Source organism: Oncorhynchus clarkii, chromosome 23 (genome assembly GCF_045791955.1).
Source record: "Oncorhynchus clarkii lewisi isolate Uvic-CL-2024 chromosome 23, UVic_Ocla_1.0, whole genome shotgun sequence".
Classification (NCBI taxonomy): domain Eukaryota; kingdom Metazoa; phylum Chordata; class Actinopteri; order Salmoniformes; family Salmonidae; genus Oncorhynchus; species Oncorhynchus clarkii.
This window is the reverse complement of record NC_092169.1, coordinates 29,521,337-29,543,653: the sequence shown is the minus strand read 5'-3', so window position 1 is coordinate 29,543,653 and position 22,317 is coordinate 29,521,337. Positions and strand designations below refer to the sequence as shown.

The window sequence follows — 22,317 nt, the reverse complement described above, 5'->3', positions numbered from 1 at the left end:
AGCCCTCAGAATGCATTGCTCTCTCACATGCACACAGCTGGATGTCAGTGTTTTATGGCCAGTGTTCTCTCCCCTGTAGCAGATGCAACACCCTCACAACTATGTGCAGCAGGCCTGAACCAACCACGGAACAGCTGTGGTCTGACTAGTAGTTAAACATAGGCCTGTAGGAGTCGACTGTGGCGGAAGGCTGCCACACACACACACAGAGAGGGAGCTGCCCCATTCAGGGGCCCAACCAGCTGGGCCTTTTCAATGTCAAAACCAGCTGACCCCACCTGTGTGAGGCGAGGTTGGTCTGTGACCCCACCTGTGTGTGAGACGCTAGTGTTTTGGAGATGGAGAGACCCCGCACCAGAGCCCTTTACAAGGACTGGCAAATATACAAGGGTATAGGCAGCGAACAGGTAAAGTGGTGTCCTCCATAGCTCATCACACAGAAGTGTGTGTGTGTATGTGTGTTGGCTGGTCCTCTTTTTACTACCACGACAGCCAGCTCAGAAAACAATGCCATTTTTTCCCATCACATTTTATTCACGGACCTTCAATCCTTGGACAGATCACATTCAAGAATATTAAAAGGAAAGAGCCTTGTTTAAATTCCCTCTAAAACCCAAGACAATGAAACACTTGAGAAATACACTGGTCATTTATCTCTGTTAAAATCTATCAACACCAGTGGAGGCTGGTGGGAGGAGTTATAGGAGTACAGGCTCATTGTAATGACTGGAATGGAAAGACCGGAACAGAGTCAAACATGTGGTTTGTTTGATACCGTTCCAATTATTCCATTCCAGTCTATCCTCCTATAGCTCCTCCCACCAGCCTCCACTGATCTACATATGCAAATACAATAGATTACATAGTACAGGTGTAATATTTACTCTACTGCATGCACATAACATATGAATAGGGGTGGCAGGTAGCCTAGTGGTTAGAGCGTTAGACATGTAACCGAAAGGTTGCAAGATCAAAACCCCGAGCTGACAAGGTAAAAATCTGTCGTTCTGGCCCTGAACAAGGCAGTTAACCCACTGTTCCTAGGCCGTCACTGAAAATAATAATTTGTTCTTAACCGACTTGCCTAGTTAAATAAAGGTAAAATAAAAAAATATGGGGGCGAGTTATATACAATTGATCATCAAAAATGTAGTCTTTTTCTATTTTATTTATTAGGTTCTGTCCAAAATGGCACACTATTCACTAGATATATATGTATATATATGTATATATATATATATATATACACTCATATGGGCTGTGTTCTACACTAGTTAATTATTTAGGGAACAGAGTGCCATTTCAGAGTTGTCCTATAGCGTTTTTGTGTGTGCGTTTTTTAAATGTACATATTAACACACGTAACCTTTTCTCAGGGGAGTAAAGCACAGTGTACAATGTTGCCCTGTCATCCTAGTAAACCAGTAACCACACACCGTATCTATTATTTGTAAGCAAATTACCCTCTACTTCACCATAAATAGAAAATTACAAAAATATACCCTACTTCCAACAGAACTGCAGCGAGAAAAGAGCTTGGAGCATGGAATAAAAAACTGAGCAAACTGTACAAATAAGAAAAATATGGAAAGAGAGGAAAGAAAGATCGAATGAGAGGTGGAGAGAGGTAGTCTGGGTAACAGTCTGTTTTGATATCATTCCACTCCTTGCCACTCCTGTTATGCTTTGGCATACAGTATGACAGTACAAGGAGTGGAATATAAGACAAACGGACTGGTACCGAGGCTAGGAGAGAGGGAAGAGGCTGGTGTTGTGGTGAAGGACAGTAGAAAGGTCTGGAATGTCCTGGGACGGAATTTCTTAACAGGGTGGAGGTGATATGGTTAGGCTGGTGGGTCTCCTGGGATGGGTTTCCTTCCCTTTGTACCCCCAAATACAAATAATCAATTTTGAAGAGCAACAATGGAAGTTGTAGTTTTCGCGAGAAATGTAGTTTAGTAAACAACGTGTATTGACCAGCAAGGCAGTTAAAAACTTTCTTCAAGTCCATGTTTAGTGTGTACATTCACAAGTACAACCCGTCCTCCCACAGGCTTAGGGTGTGTGTGTGTGTGTGTGTGTGTATGAGAAAGCAGACAGCTGTGCTACTTCTTCTTAGCATTGACACTCTTGCAGACCCAGTTCATTCCATCCTGAAAGGAAACAGAAATAATAAAATGTCACTTCCTGAAGTGAAAACATGAATTGACCCCAACCCCTGTTGTAGATTGATGGGTTAGGGCTGGTGTCTCACCTGTACACCCTCTCCAGTGAGGGCGGAGCAGGACTGGATCTGCCAGACGCGGTCCCGGATAGTGTGCAGGTTGAGTCCCTCAGCAATCTCAGAAGCTGGGGCAGCCGTCAGCAGGTCTTGCTTGTTGGCAAAGATCAGCACTGGAACCCCACTCAGCTTCTCCTCATCCAACAGCTCAGCCAGCTCCTAGAACACAAACCAGCATGGGGTCCCTAATATAAACGTATGTATACGTCGAATGTGCACATTACACAGCCCACAAACATCACTGAAGAAAAAGAAAACTCACCTGTCCCGTCTCTTCAAATCGTTTTCTGTCCGCACTGTCGATGACATAAATCTGAAATACGGTAGTATCTCCATTCAAAATGATTATTCACACACTACTGGTGGTGTGTGTATGTATATATACACACACATATTTATATTTATTTATATAAGTCATACCCCCATAAAGGAAGCTACGGTTGAGCCACTCACCAGCACATCAGTGTTCTCAAAGTAGTTTCTCCAGTAGGGTCTGATCTTCCTCTGTCCCCCGATGTCCCACACATTCAGCTTAAAACCCTGAGACTGAACACTCTTTATGTTGAAGCCCTGGAGAGAGAGGGGGGGCTTGGGTTTAGAAGTGTTAGGGCTCTATTTTAACAAAACTAATGCAATGGTAAAACTAAGTGCTGGCAGCAAGGCTGGGTTTCGCTGAATAAACAAGCTGTAGGTGTGACGAGGGCTTGGCCACTCACTGGCCAATCAAGGCGTTCCATGGCTTAATACTGGATGAGTTTCTCTTGTTCTGTAGGTTATTGACTGTTATGACTAACATACTCTTTCACGGAATCATGGCTCTCTCCAGATATACCGTCACCGTCTATACAGCCAGCTGGGTTCTCAGTACACCGCGCACAGGAATAAAGAACTCACCGGGATGAAGAAAGGCGGGGGTGAATGTTTCATGATTGGTCATGGTGTGATTGTGATAATGTACAGAAACTCAAGTCCTTTTGTTTACACAACCTAGAATACCTCACAATCAAAATGGTGACCGTATTACCTCCCAAGGGAATTCTCTTCGGTTATAGTCACAGCCGTGTATATTCCCCCTCAAGCCGATACCACTAATGCACTCAAGGAACTACACTGGACTTTGTTCAAACTGGAAACCACATATCCTGAGGCTGCATTTATTGTAGCTGGGGATTTTAACAAAGCAAATTTGAGGAAAACGCTACCGAAGTTCTATTAACAACTTGACTGTAGTACTCGCGCTGCTTAAATTTTTTTTTTTTTAAATAAACTTGACCACTGCTACGCCAACTTCCGGATGCCTACAAGGCCCTCCTCGACCCCCGGCAAATCCGATCATGACTTAATTTGGTTCACCCCATCCTATAGGCAGAAACTCAAACAGGAAGTACCCGTGCTAAGGTCTATTCAACGCTGGTCTAACCAATTGGAATCCAGGCTTCAAGATTGTTTTGGTCACGCGAACTGGGGTATGTTCCTGGTAGCCTCTAGAATAACATTGAGGTACGTATACACAAACGGTGACCGAGATCATCAGGAAGTGTATGGCGGATGTTGTTTCCACTGTAACTATTAAAACCTAACCAAATCAAAATCTGTGGACACTAGGCAGTATTTGCACAAAACTGAAAGTGCGAACCACTGCATTTAACCATGGCAAGATGACTGGGAATATGGTTGAATACAAACACTGTAGTTATTCCCTCTGTAAGGCTATCAAAACAGTACTGATCCTCAACACAGGGGCCCCGCTCAGCCCCCTCCTGTACACCACAGCTGTCGTCTACAAACTTGGCGATGGAAGAAATGGCAGCAGTTTTAATGTGTTTTTTCCACGTTGTAACTTATTTTGTACATAATGTTTCTGCCCATCTTACGGCAAAAATGAGCTTCTGGACAGCGATCACTCACCTCGGGTTAGACAAAGATTTTTTCTTCAGCAAGCAGGAAGCACAGGATATACTGCGAACACCCGACAAGGCCAACATCCCCGTTATTGGCAAGAGAAAGAGATGCAGGTACAGAGGACAGATCGGGGTGCCTCGTAAGGATCCGGAGAAGGCGAGTGGGGAAGCTGCCGTTACCGTCAATATTACTCGCCAACGTACAATAAATTAATTATACGAGGTACGATCACGAATATCCTACCAACGAGGCATAAAAAAAAACTAACATCTTATGTTTCACAGAATCGTGGCTGAATGAATGATGACATGGATATTTAGGTAGCAGGATATATATATATAGATATGCATATTATTATTAGTATTGGATAGAAAACACTAAAAAGTTTCCAAAACTGTCAAAATATTGTCTGTGAGTATAACAGAAATGACATTGCAGGCGTTTTGCTACCTGACAAATTTACGGTTTTTACTTTTTAATTACCGTTTATATTTTTGTTTTTTCCTCCTCAACTTTTTCACTCCGGACGCTTTATCTGGACACGATTCGTCAGGACCTCCAACAGCCGAAGCTAAGTAGTAACATTAACATGATGCCTTCTAATTGCAGTCGCTGTACTCGCCTTACGGCGAGGATAGCTGTGCTACAAGCCCAGCTTCAGACGCAATCGCTAGGCAAGGGTAATTTGTAGGAAAGGATGAAACAGCGTCTGTGCCACCAGTAAGTACAGATAGTAGTATAAATCCCCTGGCACAGTCCCCGCAGCCGGACAACTTTCTCACGGTTTCTGGAAGGAAATGCTGTAGGAACGCTCAACCGGTGTCGCTCATTCAGCCGACAGAAACTTTCAACCTGTTTTCCCCATTAAGCAGCGGGTCGGAGTCAGAGGCCGAGTCTTCTCTGGTCTCTACTCCTCCCGTTACGGGGTCTGAGACGCCGAAGCTTCCCACCATTAGCTCTGACAAATTGAAAACTCTAGTCATTGGCGACTCCATTACCCGCAGTATTAGACTTAAAACGAATCATCCAGCGATCATACACTGTTTACCGGGGGGCAGGGCTACCGACGTTAAGGCTAATCTGAAGATGGTGCTGGCTAAAGCTAAAACTGGCGAGTGTAGAGAGTATAGAGATATTGTTATCCACGTCGGCACCAACGATGTTAGGATGAAACAGTCAGAGATCACCAAGCGCAACATAGCTTCTGCGTGTAAATCAGCTAGAAAGATGTGTCGGCATCGAGTAATTGTCTCTGGCCCCCTCCCAGTTAGGGGGAGTGATGAGCTCTACAGCAGAGTCTCACAACTCAATCGCTGGTTGAAAACTGTTTTCTGCCCCTCCCAAAAGATAGAATTTGTAGATAATTGGCCCTCTTTCTGGGACTCACCCACAAACAGGACCAAGCCTGACCTGCTGAGGTGTGACGGACTCCATCCTAGCTGGAGGGGTGCTCTCATTTTATCTACCAACATAGACAGGGCTCTAACTCCTCTAGCTCCACAATGAAATAGGGTGCAGGCCAGGCAGCAGGCTGTTAGCCAGCCTGCCAGCATAGTGGAGTATGCCACTAGCACAGTCAGTGTAGTCAGCTCAGCTATCACCATTGAGACCGTGTCTGTGCCTCGACCTAGGTTGGGCAAAACTAAACATGGCGGTGTTCGCCTTAGCAATCTCACTAGGATAAAGACCACCTCCATTCCTGTCATTATTGAAAGAGATCATGATACCTCAATCTCAAAATAGGGCTACTTAATGTTAGATCCCTTACTTCAAAGGCAATTATAGTCAATTAACTAATCACTGATCATAATCTTGATGTGATTGGCCTGACTGAAACATGGCTTAAGCCTGATGAATTTACTGTGTTAAATGAGGCCTCACCTCCTGGCTACACTAGTGACCATATCCCCCGTGCATCCCGCAAAGGCGGAGGTGTTGCTAACATTTACGATAGCAAATTTCAATTTACAAAAAAAAAAAAAATAATGACGTTTTCGTCTTTTGAGCTTCTAGTCATGAAATCTATGCAGCCTACTCAATCACTTTTTATAGCTACTGTTTACAGGCCTCCTGGGCCATATACAGCGTTCCTCACTGAGTTCCCTGAATTCCTATCGGACCTTGTAGTCATAGCGGATAATATTCTAATCTTTGGTGACTTTAATATTCACATGGAAAAGTCCACAGACCCACTCCAAAAGGCTTTCGGAGCAATCATCGACTCAGTGGGTTTTGTCCAACATGTCTCTGGACCCACTCACTGTCACAGTCATACGCTGGATCTAGTTTTGTCCCATGGAATAAATGTTGTGGATCTTAATGTTTTTCCTCATAATCCTGGACTATCGGACCACCATTTTATTACGTTTGCAATTGCAACAAATAATCTGCTCAGACCCCAACCAAGGATCATCAAAAGTCGTGCTATAAATTCACAGACAACACAAAGATTCCTTGATGTCCTTCCAGATTCCCTCTGTCTACCCAAGGACGCCAGAGGACAAAAATCAGTTAACCACCTAACTGAGGAACTCAATTTAACCTTGCGCAATACCCTAGATGCAGTTGCACCCCTAAAAACTAAAAACATTTCTCATAACAAACTAGCTCCCTGGTACACAGAAAATACCTGAGCTCTGAAGCAAGCTTCCAGAAAATTGGAACGGAAATGGCGCCACACCAAACTGGAAGTCTTCCGACTAGCTTGGAAAGACAGTACTGTGCAGTACCGAAGAGCCCTTACTGCTGCTCGATCATCCTATTTTTCTAACTTAATTGAGGAAAATAAGAACAATCCAAAATTCCTTTTTGATACTGTCGCAAAGCTAACTAAAAAGCAGCATTCCCCAAGAGAGGATGACTTTCACTTTAGCAGTGATAAATTCATGAACTTCTTTGAGGAAAAGATTATGATTATTAGAAAGCAAATTACGGACTCCTCCTTAAATCTGCGTATTCCTTCAAAGCTCAGTTGTCCTGAGTCTGCACAACTCTGCCAGGACCTAGGATCAAGAGAGACGCTCAAGTGTTTTAGTACTATATCTCTTGACACAATGATGAAAATAATCATGGCCTCTAAACCTTCAAGCTGCATACTGGACCCTATTCCAACTAAACTACTGAAAGAGCTGCTTCCTGTGCTTGGCCCTCCTATGTTGAACATAATAAACGGCTCTCTATCCACCGGATGTGTACCAAACTCACTAAAAGTGGCAGTAATAAAGCCTCTCTTGAAAAAGCCAAACCTTGACCCAGAAAATATAAAAAACCATCGGCCTATATCGAATCTTCCATTCCTCTCAAACATTTTAGAAAAGGCTGTTGCGCAACAACTCACTGCCTTCCTGAAGACAAACAATGTATACGAAATGCTTCAGTCTGGTTTTAGACCCCATCATAGCACTGAGACGGCACTTGTGAAGGTGGTAAATGACATTTTAATGGCATCGGACCGAGGCTCTGCATCTGTCCTCGTGCTCCTAGACCTTAGGGCTGCTTTTGATACCATCGATCACCACATTCTTTTGGAGAGATTGGAAACCCAAATTGGTCTACACGGACAAGTTCTGGCCTGGTTTAGATCACAAGACGCAGGCCTCCTCAATTGTCCCTAGAATTTCTAAGCAAACAGCTGGAGGCAGGGCTTTCTCCTATAGAGCTCCATTTTTATGGAACGGTCTGCCTACCCATGTCAGAGACGCAAACTCGGTCTCAACCTTTAAGTCTCTACTGAAGACTCATCTCTTCAGTGGGTCATATGATTGAGTGTAGTCTGGCCCAGGAGTGGGAGGGTGAACGGAAAGGCTCTGGAGCAACGAACCGCCCTTGCTGTCTCTGCCTGGCCGGTTCCCCTCTTTCCACTGGGATTTTCTGCCTCTAACCCTATTACAGGGGCTGAGTCACTGGCTTACTGGGGCTCTCTCATGCCGTCCCTGGAGGGGGTGCGTCACCTGAGTGGGTTGATTCACTGATGTGGTCAGCCTGTCTGGGTTGGCGCCCGCCCCCCCCTTGGGTTGTGCCGTGGCGGAGGTCTTTGTGGGCTATACTCAGCCTCGTCTCAGGATGGTAAGTTGGTGGTTGAAGATATCCCTCTAGTGGTGTGGGGGCTGTGCTTTGGCAAAGTGGGTGGGGTTATATCCTTCCTGTTTGGCCCTGTCCGGGGGTGTCCTCGGATGGGGCCACAGTGTCTCCTGACCCCTCCTGTCTCAGCCTCCAGTATTTATGCTGCAGTAGTTTATGTGTCGGGGGGGGCTAGGGTCAGTTTGTTATATCTGGAGTACTTCTCCTGTCCTATTCGGTGTCCTGTGTGAATCTAAGTGTGCGTTCTCTAATTCTCTCCTTCTCTCTTTCTCTCTCCCTCGGAGGACCTGAGCCCTAGGACCATGCCCCAGGAATACCTGACATAATGACTCCTTGCTGTCCCCAGTCCACCTGACTGTGCTGCTGCTCCAGTTTCAACTGTTCTGCCTTATTATTATTATTCGACCATGCTGGTCATTTATGAACATTTGAACATCTTGGCCATGTTCTGTTATAATCTCCACCCGGCACAGCCAGAAGAGGACTGGCCACCCCATATAGCCTGGTTCCTCTCTAGGTTTCTTCCTAGGTTTTGGCCTTTCTAGGGAGTTTTTCCTAGCCACCGTGCTTCTACACCTGCATTGCTTGCTGTTTGGGCTGGGTTTCTGTACAGCACTTTGAGATATCAGCTGATGTACGAAGGGCTATATAAATAAATTTGATTCTGATTTGATTTGATTTGAAACCCTGAGGAAAATCAAACCAGGAAGTGGCTTCTATTTTGAAAACTCCATGTTCCATAGCCTCCCTTTGCTCCATTTAAAGGGATATCAACCAGATTATTTTTCCTATCGCTTCCTCAAGGTGTCAACAGTCTTCAGACATAGTTTCAGGCTTTTATTTTGAAAAATGAGCCAGAAAGATAACATCGCGTCAGGTGGTCGCATGAGTTTTGCTCGCGAGTTTGGGCTGCGATTACCTTTCCCTCTCCTACTGATAAAGACATTTGCGGTTGATATATTATCCATTATATATTTTAAAAACAACCTGAGGATTGATTATAAAAACCGTTTGACATGATTCTGTTGAGATTATGGAAACTATTTGGAATGTGTCTGCGTTGTCGTGACCGCCCTTTCCTGTGGACCTCTGAACATAACCCGCCAAACAAATGGAGGTATTTTGGATATAAAAATAATCTTTATGGAACAAAATGAACATTTATTGTGTAACTGGGAGTCTCGTGAGTGAAAACATCCGAAGATCAAAGGTAAACGATTAATTTGATTGCTTTTCGCGACCAAGCTACTTGATGCTAAGTGTACATAATGTTTTGTCGAGTGATAAATAAACTTAAACGCTTGGATTGCTTCCCCTGTAAAGCATATTTTCACGACAGGTGGATTAACAAAAGGCTAAGCTGTGTTTTCCTATATTACACTTGTCATTTCATGAATATAAATATTTGTAGAAATATTCATTGAATGTGGCGCTATGCAATTCAGCGGTTGTTGATGACAATTATCCCCTTAACGGGATTGCAGCCATAAGTTAATACAGGGAAACTTAAATCAATTTTACCTAATTTCTATCAACATGCTAAACGCACAACCAGAGGAATAAAAAAAAAAAAAGTCTAGATCACCTGTACTCCACACACAGAGACGCGTACAAAGCTCTCACCCACCCTCCATTTGGTAAATCTGACAACAATTCTATCCTCATAATTCCTGTTTAGAAGCTAAAATTAAAGCTGGAAGCACCAGTGGTCAGATGAAGCAGATGCTAAACTACAGGACTGCATGGCTATCACAGACTGGATTATGTTCCCTGATTCTTCCGATTGCATTGAGGAGTACACCACATCAGTCACTGGCTTCATCAATAAGTGCATCGATGATGTCCCCACAGTGACTGTACACACATACCCCAACCAGAAGCAATGGATTACAGGCAACATTCGCACTGAGCTAAGGGGTAGAGATGTCGCTTTCAAGGTGGGGGACTCTAACCCGGAAGATTTTAAGAAATCCTGCTATGTCCTCCGACAAACCATCAAACAGGCAAAGCGCCAAAACAGGGCTAAGATTGAATTGTACTTCACCGGCTCAGACACTCGTCTTATTACAGACTACAAAAGGGAAGCACAGCCGCGAGCTGCCCAGTCACACATGCCTACCAGACGAGCTAAATCACTTCTATGCTCGCTTCGATGCAAGCAACTGAGGCATGCATGAGACATGCATGAGAGCATCAGCTGTTCACTCTCTCCATAGCTGACGTGAGTAAGACCTTTAAATAGGTCAACATTCAGACGGATTACCAGGAAGTGTGCTCCAGGTGTGTGCTGACCAACTGGCAGGTGTCTTCACTGACATTTTCAACATGTCCCTGATTGAGTCTGTAATACCAACATGTTTCAAGCTGACCACCATAGTCCCTGTGCCCAAGAACACTAAAGGCAACCTGACTAAATGATGACAGACCCGTAACACTTACGTCCGTAGCCATGAAGTGCTTTGAAAGGCTGGTAATGGCTCACATTAACACTATTATCCCAGAAACCCTAGACCCACTCCAACTTGCATACCGCCCAAACAGATCCACAGATGATGCAATCTCTATTGCACTCCACACTACCCTTTCCCACCTGGACAAAAGGAACCCCTACATCAGAATGCTATTCATTGACTACAGCTCAGCGTTCAATATCATAGTACCCTCAAAGCTCTAAACTAAGCTAAGGATCCTGGGACTAAACGACTCCGTCTGCAACTGGATCCTGGCCTTCCTGACGAGCCGCCCCCAGGTGGTGAGGGTAGGTAGCAACACATCTACCACGCTGATCCTCAACACTGGAGCCCCTCAGGGGTGCGTGCTCAGTCCCCTCCCGTACTCCCTCTTCACCCACGACTGCGTGGCCAGGCATGACTCCAACAACATCATTAAGTTTGCCGATGACACAACAGTGGTAGGCCTGATCACCAACAATGATGAGACAGCCTATAGGTAGGTCAGAGACCTGGCCGGGTGGTTACAGAATAACAACCTATCCCTCAACGTAACCAAGAGTAAGGAGATGATTGTGGACTACAGGAAAAGGAGGACCGAGCACACCCCCATTGTCATCGACGGGGCTGTAGTGGAGCAGGTTGAGAGCTTGCTGCTACTCTCCGTTTACCATATATACACATAGTCACCTTAACTATACAATAATGTACATACTACCTCAATTAGCCCGACTAACCGGTGTCCCTGCACATTGGCTACCTGGACTATCTCCATTGTGTCCCGCCACCCCCCAACCCCTCTTTACACTGTTGCTACTACTCTCTGTTTACCATACCAACATGCACGTACAACCTCAATTAGCCCGACTAACCGGTGCCTGTATATAGCCTCACTACTGTTATAATTCACTGTCTTTTTACTGTTGTTTTTTATTTCATTAATTATCTATTGTTCACCTAATACCTATTTTTTTTACTTAAAAATTGCACTGTTGGTTAGGGTCTGTAAATAAGCATTTCACTGTAAGGTCTACACCGGTTGTATTCAGCGCACATGACAAAAGAAAAAGCTTTTATTTGATTAATAGGCCTGATTACCAACAATGATGAGACAGCCTACAGGAAGGAGGTGAGGGCCCTGGCGGAATGGTGCCAGGAAAATAACTTCTCCCTCTACGTCAACAAAACGAAGGAGCTGATCGTGGACTTCAGGAAACAGCAGATGGAGCACCCCAGTATCCACGTCAACCCGACTGCAGTGGAGAAGGTGAAAAGCTTCACCAACGACCTGAAATGGTCCAACCACACAGACAGTGTGGTGAAGAAGGCGCAACAGCATCTCTTCAACCTCAGGAGGCCGAAGAAATGTAGCTTTGGCCCTAAGACCCTCACAAACTTTTACAGATGCACAATTGAGAGCATCTTGTCGGGCTGCATAACCGCCTGGTACGGCGACTGCACTGCCCACAACCGCAGGGCCCTTCAGAGGGTGGTGCGGTACCCATAACGCATCACCGGAGGTACACTGCCTGCCCTCCAGGACACCTACAGCACTCGATGTCACAGGAAGGCCAAAAAGATCATCAATGACATCAACCACCTGAGCCATTGCCTGTTCACCCCGCTACCATCCAGAAGGCGAGATCAGTATAGGTGCATCAAAGCTGGGACCGAGAGACTGAAAAACAGCTTCTATCCCAAGGCCATTCGTCTGTTAAATAGCCATCACTATGTAATTCTGCACCTTAGAGGCTGCTGCCTTAAGACATGGACTCACTGGTCACTTTATTAATGTTTACATACTGCTATACTCATTTCATATGTACAGTGCCTTGCGAAAGTATTCGGCCCCCTTGAACTTTGCGACCTTTTGCCACATTTCAGGCTTCAAACATAAAGATATAAAACTGTATTTTTTTGTGAAGAATCAACAACAAGTGGGACACAATCATGAAGTGGAACGACATTTATTGGATATTTCAAACTTTTTTAACAAATCAAAAACTGAAAAATTGGGTGTGCAAAATGATTCAGCCCATGATCACTCTGGATGAACTGCAGAGATCTACAGCTGAGGTGGGAGACTCTGTCCATAGGACAACAATCAGTCGTATATTGCACAAATCTGGCCTTTATGGAAGAGTGGCAAGAAGAAAGCCATTTCTTAAAGATATCCATAAAAAGTGTCGTTTAAAGTTTGCCACAAGCCACCTGGGAGACACACCAAACATGTGGAAGAAGGTGCTCTGGTCAGATGAAACCAAAATTGAACTTTTTGGCAACAATGCAAAATGTTATTTTTGGCGTAAAAGCAACACAGCTCATCACCCTGAACACATCATCCCCACTGTCAAACATGGTGGTGGCAGAATCAGCAGGGACAGGGAAGATGGTTAAAATTGATGGGAAGATGGATGGAGCCAAATACAGGACCATTCTGGAAGAAAACCTGATGGAGTCTGCAAAAGACCTGAGACTGGGACGGAGATTTGTCTTCCAACAAGACAATGATCCAAAACATAAAGCAAAATCTACAATGGAATGGTTCAAAAATAAACATATCCAGGTGTTAGAATGGCCAAGTCAAAGTCCAGACCTGAATCCAATCGAGAATCTGTGGAAAGAACTGAAAACTGCTGTTCACAAATGCTCTCCATCCAACCTCACTGAGCTCGAGCTGTTTTGCAAGGAGGAATGTGCAAAACTGATAGAGACATACCCCAAGCGACTTACAGCCGTAATCGCAGCAAAAGGTGGCGCTACAAAGTATTAACTTAAGGGGGCTGAATAATTTTGCACGCCCAATTTTTCAGTTTTTGATTTGTTAAAAAAGTTTGAAATATCCAATAAATGTCATTCCACTTCATGATTGTGTCCCGCTTGTTATTGATTCTTCACAAAAAAATACAGTTTTATATATTTATGTTTGAAGCCTGAAATGTGGCAAAAGGTCGCAAAGTTCAAGGGGGCCGAATACTTTCGCAAGGCACTGTATATACTGTACTCTATTCTACTGTATTTTAGTCAATGGCACTCCGACATTGCTTGTCCTAATATTTATATATTTCTTTATTTCTTTATTATATTTCTTTATTCCATTCTTTTACTTTATGCGTGTGTATTGTTAGATATTACTGCACTGTAGCTAGTAACACAAGCAGTTCGCTACACCCTCAATAACATCTGTTAAATATGTGTATGTGACCAATATATTTGACTTGATAAATACCAATTCGACTGGGGGCACAGAATATTCTCATCATAGTACAGTTTACAGTATTAAATAGCATAGGCTACAGTAATTAGTGATAGCAAAAACATCCACTGTTTGATATTACTGCACTTCTACCGCAAAAAAAAATAATGCTAGGCTCCCCTAAAGGTGTGTGTTCCTCATTACCTGTGTGGGAGTGATGTGACTGATGTCCTCAGAGGCCAGTTGTTTCAGTAGCGTGGTCTTTCCTCCGTTGTCCAAACCCAACAACAAGATCCGAACCTCCTGATCAGGTGTGCTCTTTAGCTTTCGAAGGATTGACAGCAAACCCTGCAATATATCAAAACACAATCCATTATGGGTTATCCCGAGTCGTGACATGACCAACGGAGGAGCATACCTGCTATTTGCCAGAAGATTCCGACCCTACCGTTATACTAGTTTACAAGGGTTCAGAACGCAAACATGGTTACATTAAAAGGAAAATCCACCCAAAACCAGTAATAACTTTAATTTACAGTGTTAAATAACAATGTGAAAACAATATTTTTTGAGAACAAATGTTTCATTTTGGCGTTATAATAAGGTTGGTAGCAACATGGAAAATCGTGGTGATAATCTGTTGCAGCTCAAATAGACTACAAATTCCACAACGCAATGCTCGCTCTATGGGCGGGCTAGCTAGCAAATGTAGCTACACACAATAATACCAACAACAATATTAGCATGTAAAGTAACTAGTTATCTGTAAAAAAAATAGCCTAAACAAACTGCACCATCAATTTAGGGGTCTACAATCTCACCATATTCAACCTGCAGATAGATGTGCCGCTAACATTCGCAACGGCAGATATACTTTGAGGAAATGGGAAACGTTGCCCACGCTAAATCAATGGGCCGTGCGGTGCATTCTGGGCGATTCTGGGACAAGGAGCGCTCTCCTTCAAGGAGTGAATGGGAGTCTTGGGCGCTAGTTTAAAAACCCAACATGGAAAACAATTTTGTCAACAAGAAGCACAACATTACAAATATTTTCCGAGATGTGAGATAATTAACCTGCTATCTGTAATATCTTATAGCTTTGGAATCATAACATTACGTACTTTTAAAGAAAATATGCACGTTTCTTGAGAAGGGATTACGTGACGAATAGTTTAGCAACCGCTTGACGCATCATGTCAACATCAACGCGATTGGTCGACAGTCTGCTGGGTGGGGCGTTGTGTTCCTTAATTAATTAGATTCCTATAACCTTGATATAATATCTTTAGCAACGGCATCATGCTATGCACCCTGAATTAAACAGGCAGACAAATAAGAAAAATGTTTTAGACGCTCCGTTAAATAAAAAGATCGGAATATCGGTAGGAATATCGCAAAAAGATTATCAATGGCTCATTCGAGAGAAGACATCGGCCAGTATTGAAATCATTTTCGCGATCTAAAGGTCTTATTAACTTCCAGTATTCCTATTAACTTCCAATGTAGTGAGAGCGACTATCACAGTGCCACGTCAAACAGGCCGGATTTCTGCCTGCTTGAATGCCAATAACTTAGATACACAATCTTGAAATGACCCGGGGAATCAATAGAACATCACTAGGAAACGCACAAAAACAATATAACATTCAAAATGGGTGAATCTTTCCTTTAAGACACCATGGAGGTGGCGCTAAATATACAGTACCAGTCAAACGTTAAAAACATTTCAGGGTTTTTCTTCTTTTTTTTCTTTACATTGTAGAATAATAGTGAAGACATCAACACGATGAAATAAGATGAGATTCTTCAAAAACCCTTTGCACACTCTTGGCATTCTCTCAACCAGCTTCATGAGGTAGTCACCTGGAATGCATTTAAATTAACAGGTGTGCCTTGTTAAGTTCATTTGTGGAATTTCTTTCCTTCTTAATGCGTTTGTGACAAGGTAGGGGGGTATTCAGAAGATAGCCCTATTTGGTAAAAGACCAAGTCCATATTATGGCAAGAACTGCTCAAATAAGCAAAGAGAAACAAAAGGCCATCATTACTTTAAGACGTGAAGGTCAGTCAATCAGGAAAATGTCAAGAACTTTGAAACGTTCTTCAAGTGCAGTTGCAAAAACCATCAAGCGCTGTGATGAAACTGGCTCGCATGAGGACCACCACAGCAAAGGAAGACCCAGAGTTGCTTCTGCTGCAGAGGAGAAGTTCATTAAAGTTACCAGCCTCAGAAATTGCAGCGCAAATAAATGCTTCACAGAGTTCAAGTAACAGGCACATCTCAACATCAACTGTTCAGAGGAGACTGCGTGAAATCAGGCCTTCATGGTTGAATTGCTGAAAAGAAACCACAACTAAAGGACATCAATAAGAAGAAGAGACTTGCTTGGGCCAAGAAACACGAGCAATGGACATTAGACTGGGGGAAATCTGTCCGTTGGTCTGATGAGTCCAAATTTTAGATTTTTTGGTTCCAACCGCGGTATTGTGAAAAGCAGAGTAGGTGAACAGATGATCGCCGCATGTGTGGTCCCCACCGTGAAACACGGAGGAGGATGTGTGATGGTGCTTTGGTGACACTGTTGGTGATTTATTTAGAATTCAAGGCACACTTAACCAGGAAGGCTGTTTATGTTATCCAGAGTGCTGGTGACTGACTGTGCTGCTGGCAACAATTTAGTTACGCTTTTTTTTGCCTATGTTTACTGACACCAGCCATATTCAACGGGTGTTGAGTGTTCGTAAATTCATCAGTTATTCTGCGCTCTGGCACACAGACGAGTGCTCTGAAGTAGATGGCCAGACTGAATTTACGAACGCATCCAAAATGGTTACTTGCATAGTGGAGTATTTTGTTAAGACATGTGGCTAGCTAGCTCTGCAGGTAGCTAACCAACCAGGTTCAATGTTAGCTAGCTAACATTAGGCTATATCTAGCTAAGCAAATGGCTCTGAGATACAAATAATAAAGGTCATACACGTAACGTTAGCGAGCCAGCCAGCTAACGTTAGCTTGCTAGGTAAACAATGAACCAATCACAACTCATTATGTTACTACCCTGCATGAATCTGCAGGTAACTTAGCTAATCAACCAGGTTCAATGTTAGATAGCTAACATTAGGCTATAGCTAGCCAAGCAAATAGCTGAGATACAAATAATATGGTCATACACGTAACGTTACCTAGCGAGCCAGCCAGCTAATGTTCGCTGGCTAGCTAGATAAACAATTAACCATAATCACAACTCATGACATCACAATCCTGCATGAATCTACAGGTAGCTAACCAACCAGGTTCAATGTTAGCTAGTTAACATTAGGCTATAGCTAGCCAAGCAAATGGCTCTTTCTGTCAAAATTAGAAATGTGTCATTTCTAAAAATGTAGCTAGCTAGACTATCTTACCCGTAATACATCATTCCTGGTTGGACGAGTCTCCGCTCTGATGCCATGGTTGCCCTTAGTTTGAATATGTAATCCTGAGACACGTGTTGTTTTCTCAATCTCCTTAGCTATCATACTCGAAATCCACTGATTTCAAAACTCAGTCCTCCAGAAAGTGGAGAGCAACACTTATGCAGTGTTGGATTACCTAGACATACTGACAGGCTCAAATAGACAGAAGTGTGCTATATGGCAGACCAATCCCAAATCATCTCTCGGCATGTCCGGCCCACTCGGGGCGGCAGGTAGCCAAGTGGTTAGAGCTTTGGGCAGGTAACCGAAAGGTCGGTAGATCGAATCCCCAAGCTGACAAGGTAAAAATGTGTGCTTCTGCCCATGAACAAGGTTCCTAGCCCGTCATTGTAAATAAGAACTTGCTCTTAACTGACTTTCCTAGTTGAAAAGGTTCCATTCGGTATTGGCTTTTTTGGTCCTCCAATAATCAGTATTGGCGTTGAAAAATCATAATCGGTCGACCTCTAAACCAAAGCCATGAAAATGTTAAAATGGACCCATCATCCATGTCTTGCCCACACAATCAACCTGATTGTAAGAGATGCTCTGAAGGTGATGAAGCACACTGTGGACAAAGTGAAAGCAGCTGTGGAATACTTCCACAGGAGCACAGTAGGTGGTGAAAAACTAAAGTCTACACAACGCCAGATGGGGATGCCTGAGCTGAGGCCTAGGCTGCACTACTAGGTGGAATTCAACATTTTATATCTTGAAGCGGTTTCTTGAGTCAAAGGATGCCATAATCCCTACCCTGGCCATTGTCAATGCACCTGTTGATGCTCTGACCCAAGAGGAATGGGAGGTGGTGGAGGAGATGTGCAGAGTCCTGGAACCCTTTGAGCAGGTCACTGTGGAGATCAGTGGAGAGAGGTACAGTAAGCAGTTATTACTACATCATTATTTAATCCAGTATTATATATGTATATGAGCAGTAGATGAGAATGTAGTATTAGTAGATAAAACATGAACCTGAACTAGTAAGTTACTGTTCTCTCTTTTCAGCTATGTGACAGCCTCAAAAATTATACTCCTGTGTAAGGGTCTGCAGCAAATCACAGCCAACCGCGAGAGAGAAGCAAATGTAACCACAGGACATGTGACAGAGTTGATGGACACCCTATGTTCATTAATGGACAGAAAGTTCCACAGAATGGAATATAATCACGTGCTATCAGAAACCGCTGCACTTGACCCCAGGTTTAAGAAGTTAGCCTTCAGTGATGCCAGAGCGATTGATGAGGCTCTTCAAAGAATAACCTCCGCAGCAGGGAGGGACAGCCCCAGCAGTCAGCTGGCTCAGGCACCATGGCAACAGGAAGAAGAGGGATCAGATGGAGCAGAAGCACCAGCAGTAGTGCCATAAACGTCTGCTGTTTGGATGCTGTTTGACGAGAGAGCAACTGGGGAGGCAGCACAAAGGAATCCCTCAGCAGATGCCATAATGGAGGTCCGATCCTAATTGGAGTAGCCCCTCCTCCAAAGATCTGCAGATCCTCTGAGCTGGTGGAAGAACAAGGCCTCTGTCTACCCACGGCTTACCAAAGTCATGACAGGGAGACTCAGCATAGTGGCCACATCCGTTCCCTCTGAGAGGGTCTTCTCGAAAACGGGACAAATAATTACTGAGACCGCATCAGCACCTCGAAAGTGAGGCAGCTTGCATTTCTGAATGCAAATCTCACATAAAAGCAAATTATGGTCAGCATTGCTGTGTGCTGCTGGTTATAACAGGCAGTGGTTAGAGCGTAGTGGTTAGAGCATTGGACTAGTAACCAAAAGGTTGCAAGATCAAATCTCCGAGCTGACAAGTTAAAAATCTGTCATTCTGCCCCTGAACAAGGCAGTTAACCCACTGTTCCTAGGCTGTCATTGAAAATAAGAATTTGTTCATAACTGACTTGCCTAGTTAAATAAAGGTAGAATAAAAAAAAACATGTCAATAAAGGAGAGAAAAGACGGAACAGTTTAAGGTTTTATGTGGGAAGCTGCAGTTTTGCACATTTATTTATTTTTCTTTGATATGGAACAATATTCTATTATTTTGTTCAGATTGTATTAGTTTTGAATTGTTACATTTATATGCACTTTGTTTATATACATTTTAAAAAGTTATACTTTGGAGGTCGACCGATTAATGGGCATGGCCGATTAATTAGGGCAGATTTCAAGTTTTCATAACAATCGGTAATTGGCATTTTTGGACACCGATTATGGCCGTTTACATTGTACTCCACGAGGAGACTGCGTGGCAGGCTGACCACCTGTTACGCGAGTGCAGCAAGGAGCCAAGGTAAGTTGCTAGCTAGCACTAAACTTATATTATAAAAAACAATCAATCTTAACATAATCACTAGTTAACTACACATGGTTGATGATATTACTAGTTTAACTAGCATGTCTTGCGTTGCAAATAATCAATGCGGTGCCTGTTAATTTATTATCGAATCACAGCCTACTTCGCCAAACGGGTGATGATTTAACAAGCGCATTCGCAAAAAATAAGCACTGTCGTTGCACCCATCATCAATGCCTTTCTTAAAATCAATACACAAGTATATTATCTTTATACCTGCATATTTAGTTAAAAGAAATTCATGTTAGAAGGCAATATTAAATAGGGAAATTGTGTCACTTCTCTTGCATTCTGTGCAAGCAGAGTCAGGGTATATGCAGCAGTTTGGGCTGCCTGGCTCGTTGAGAACTGTGTGAAAACCATTTCTTCCTAACAAAGGCCGTAATTACTTAGCCAGAATTTTACATAATTATGACATATTATTGAAGGTTGCGCAATGTAACAGCAATATTTCGACTTAGGGATGCCACACGTTTGATAAAATACGTAACGGTTCGGTATTTCACTGAAAGAATAAAAATTTTGTTTTCGAAATTAGAGTTTACGGATTTGACCATATTAATGACCTATGGCTCGTATTCCTGTGTGTTTATTAATTTATAATTAAGTTTATGATTTGATAGAGCATTCTGAGCGGTGGTAGGCAGCAGCAGGCTCGTAAGCATTCATTGAAACAGCACTTTCCCACGTTTGCCAGCAGCTCTTCGCAATGATTGAAGCACAGCAGTGTTTATGACTTCAAGCCTATCAACTCCCGAGATTAGGCTGGCAATACTATAGTGCCTATAAGAACATCCAATAGTCAAAGGTATATGAAATACAAACAGTATAGAGAGAAATAGTCCTATAATAACTACAACCTAAAACTTCTTAACTGGGAATATTGAAGACTCATGTTAAAAGGAACCACCAGCTTTCATATGTTCTCATGTTCTGAGCAAGGAACTTAAATGTTAGCTTGGCACATATTGCACTTTTACTTTCTACTCCAAACACTATGTTTTTGCATTATTTAAACCAAATTGAACAGGTTTCATTATTTATTTGAGACCAAATTGATTTGTATTTATGTATTATATTAAGTTAAAATAAGGGTGTTCATTCAGTATTGTTGTAATTGTCATTATTACAAATATATATATATATATATATATATATATATTATACACACACGTACAAAAATCGTCCGATTAATCGGTATCAGCTTTTTTTTGGTCCTCCAATAATCGGTATCAGCGTTGAAAAATCATAATCTGTCGACCTCTACTTTAAATGCACGTGTAATAGCATCCTTTTTTAGATTTATTTCAATTTGTGGGATGTTGCCGTTTTGCAAATTGTTATTTATTTTTCTTTGATATGGTGCAATATTCTATTATGCTGTCCCGATTGTATTCATTTTGAATGGTTAGATTTATATGCACTTTGTTCATATACATTAAAAAGTTATACTTTAAATGCAAATGTTTAATAGCATTCTTTTTCATAACAAACCAATGCATTTTTAAATACATTGTGGTTAAGGTATAGTATGATTTCATTTAATAATTTAATTATAGAATTGTTTTAACACCAATCATAGATAAATTATCGCAAACTGTTTGACTTGAAAAAATACAAAACATTTTTTTTTAAAGAGCCGTTTGTGAGCCAAAAGAGCCGGTTCATTTTGGTGAGCTGAGCCGAACGAGTCGGCTCACTGAAAAGAGCCGGAATGCCCATCACTACCAAAGATTATAGGGTCGCCTAGGAAACACGTTACATCCCTTTGGATCCTACCCTGTTCAATTACTCGTCCATGGCATTTTCATTCGTTGTCATGTAAAACAACAAAATAAGGCCCATATCGTGGCAGTGTGGAAATAATCTCAAATGAGTGCAGGAAATGCAAGAATTGATGGAAATGCAGGAAATTATTTTAGTTTGAAGTTGAATTTAACAGTATAAAACAATCCGAATGGAGAAAGACCCATTGAAATAATGTAGAATATATGTGTTCCCACCCTAGGGTCACACACTACTCATACAGCAAATGTAGAACTTTTATTAATCAAAAACATAAAATACCGTAAAATTTGAAAAATACCATGATATGATATTTTGGCCATGTCGCCCAGCCCTAAGAGGATACAGAAAATAGAGAACTATTCTCGAAATAATGACGCTCTCTTCAGGATGACACGGTGGTTTCAAAAAGGGAAAGTGTTCTGAAGCGACTGAACTAGCTAACTAATTATGCAGCTAGCAACAGTTTCAATTGAGTTTACCTCGCTAGTTAGCTATACTACTAGGCTGCACATCTCATAATGATGCTAGCTAAACCAATAGAGCAACAAGACCGCTGGCCCTGCAGTCAGCTTTTCCAACATCTTAATTTTTCACCAATTTATGAAGGGTACAGTGGCAGTAATTTGAAGAGGAAACATTATAATACATTATAATAGCAACGTATCCCAGTAAATTTACCTCACCATATTGTTGCTTTAGCTAGCGATCTATCTTCCCAAGACCCTGTCGAGGTTACTAGGGCGTGATGACGTTTTACACAAACTCACACGTAAAGCAAATTAATTTATCGTTACAATTAGCCACTTTC

General features: G+C 42.5%; 1 protein-coding gene across 1 annotated transcript; it reads right to left on the bottom strand.

Annotated features, from left to right (window-relative positions):
• Positions 1-1,321: 1,321 nt before the first annotated feature.
• LOC139381806 (ADP ribosylation factor like GTPase 3b) lies at positions 1,322-22,268 on the bottom strand. The gene is made up of 6 exons (XM_071125580.1): positions 22,193-22,268; positions 14,114-14,257; positions 2,735-2,851; positions 2,544-2,594; positions 2,255-2,440; positions 1,322-2,153 (listed from the first exon to the last, which is right to left on the bottom strand). The coding sequence occupies exons 1-6, from the start codon at positions 22,193-22,195 to the stop codon at positions 2,106-2,108; spliced, it is 549 nt and encodes a 182-aa protein (XP_070981681.1). The 5' UTR covers positions 22,196-22,268; the 3' UTR covers positions 1,322-2,105.
• Between the last annotated feature and the right edge of the window lie 49 nt (positions 22,269-22,317).

Bases quoted from the DNA above. Each gene is read 5' to 3' on its own strand.
- LOC139381806 (XM_071125580.1), bottom strand. The intron at 2,852-14,113 runs GTAATGAGGAAC...CTCTCTCTCCAG, and splicing joins GTCACATCACTCCCACACAG to GGCTTCAACATAAAGAGTGT. The intron at 2,154-2,254 runs GTGAGACACCAG...GTTTCCTTTCAG, and splicing joins TCACTGGAGAGGGTGTACAG to GATGGAATGAACTGGGTCTG.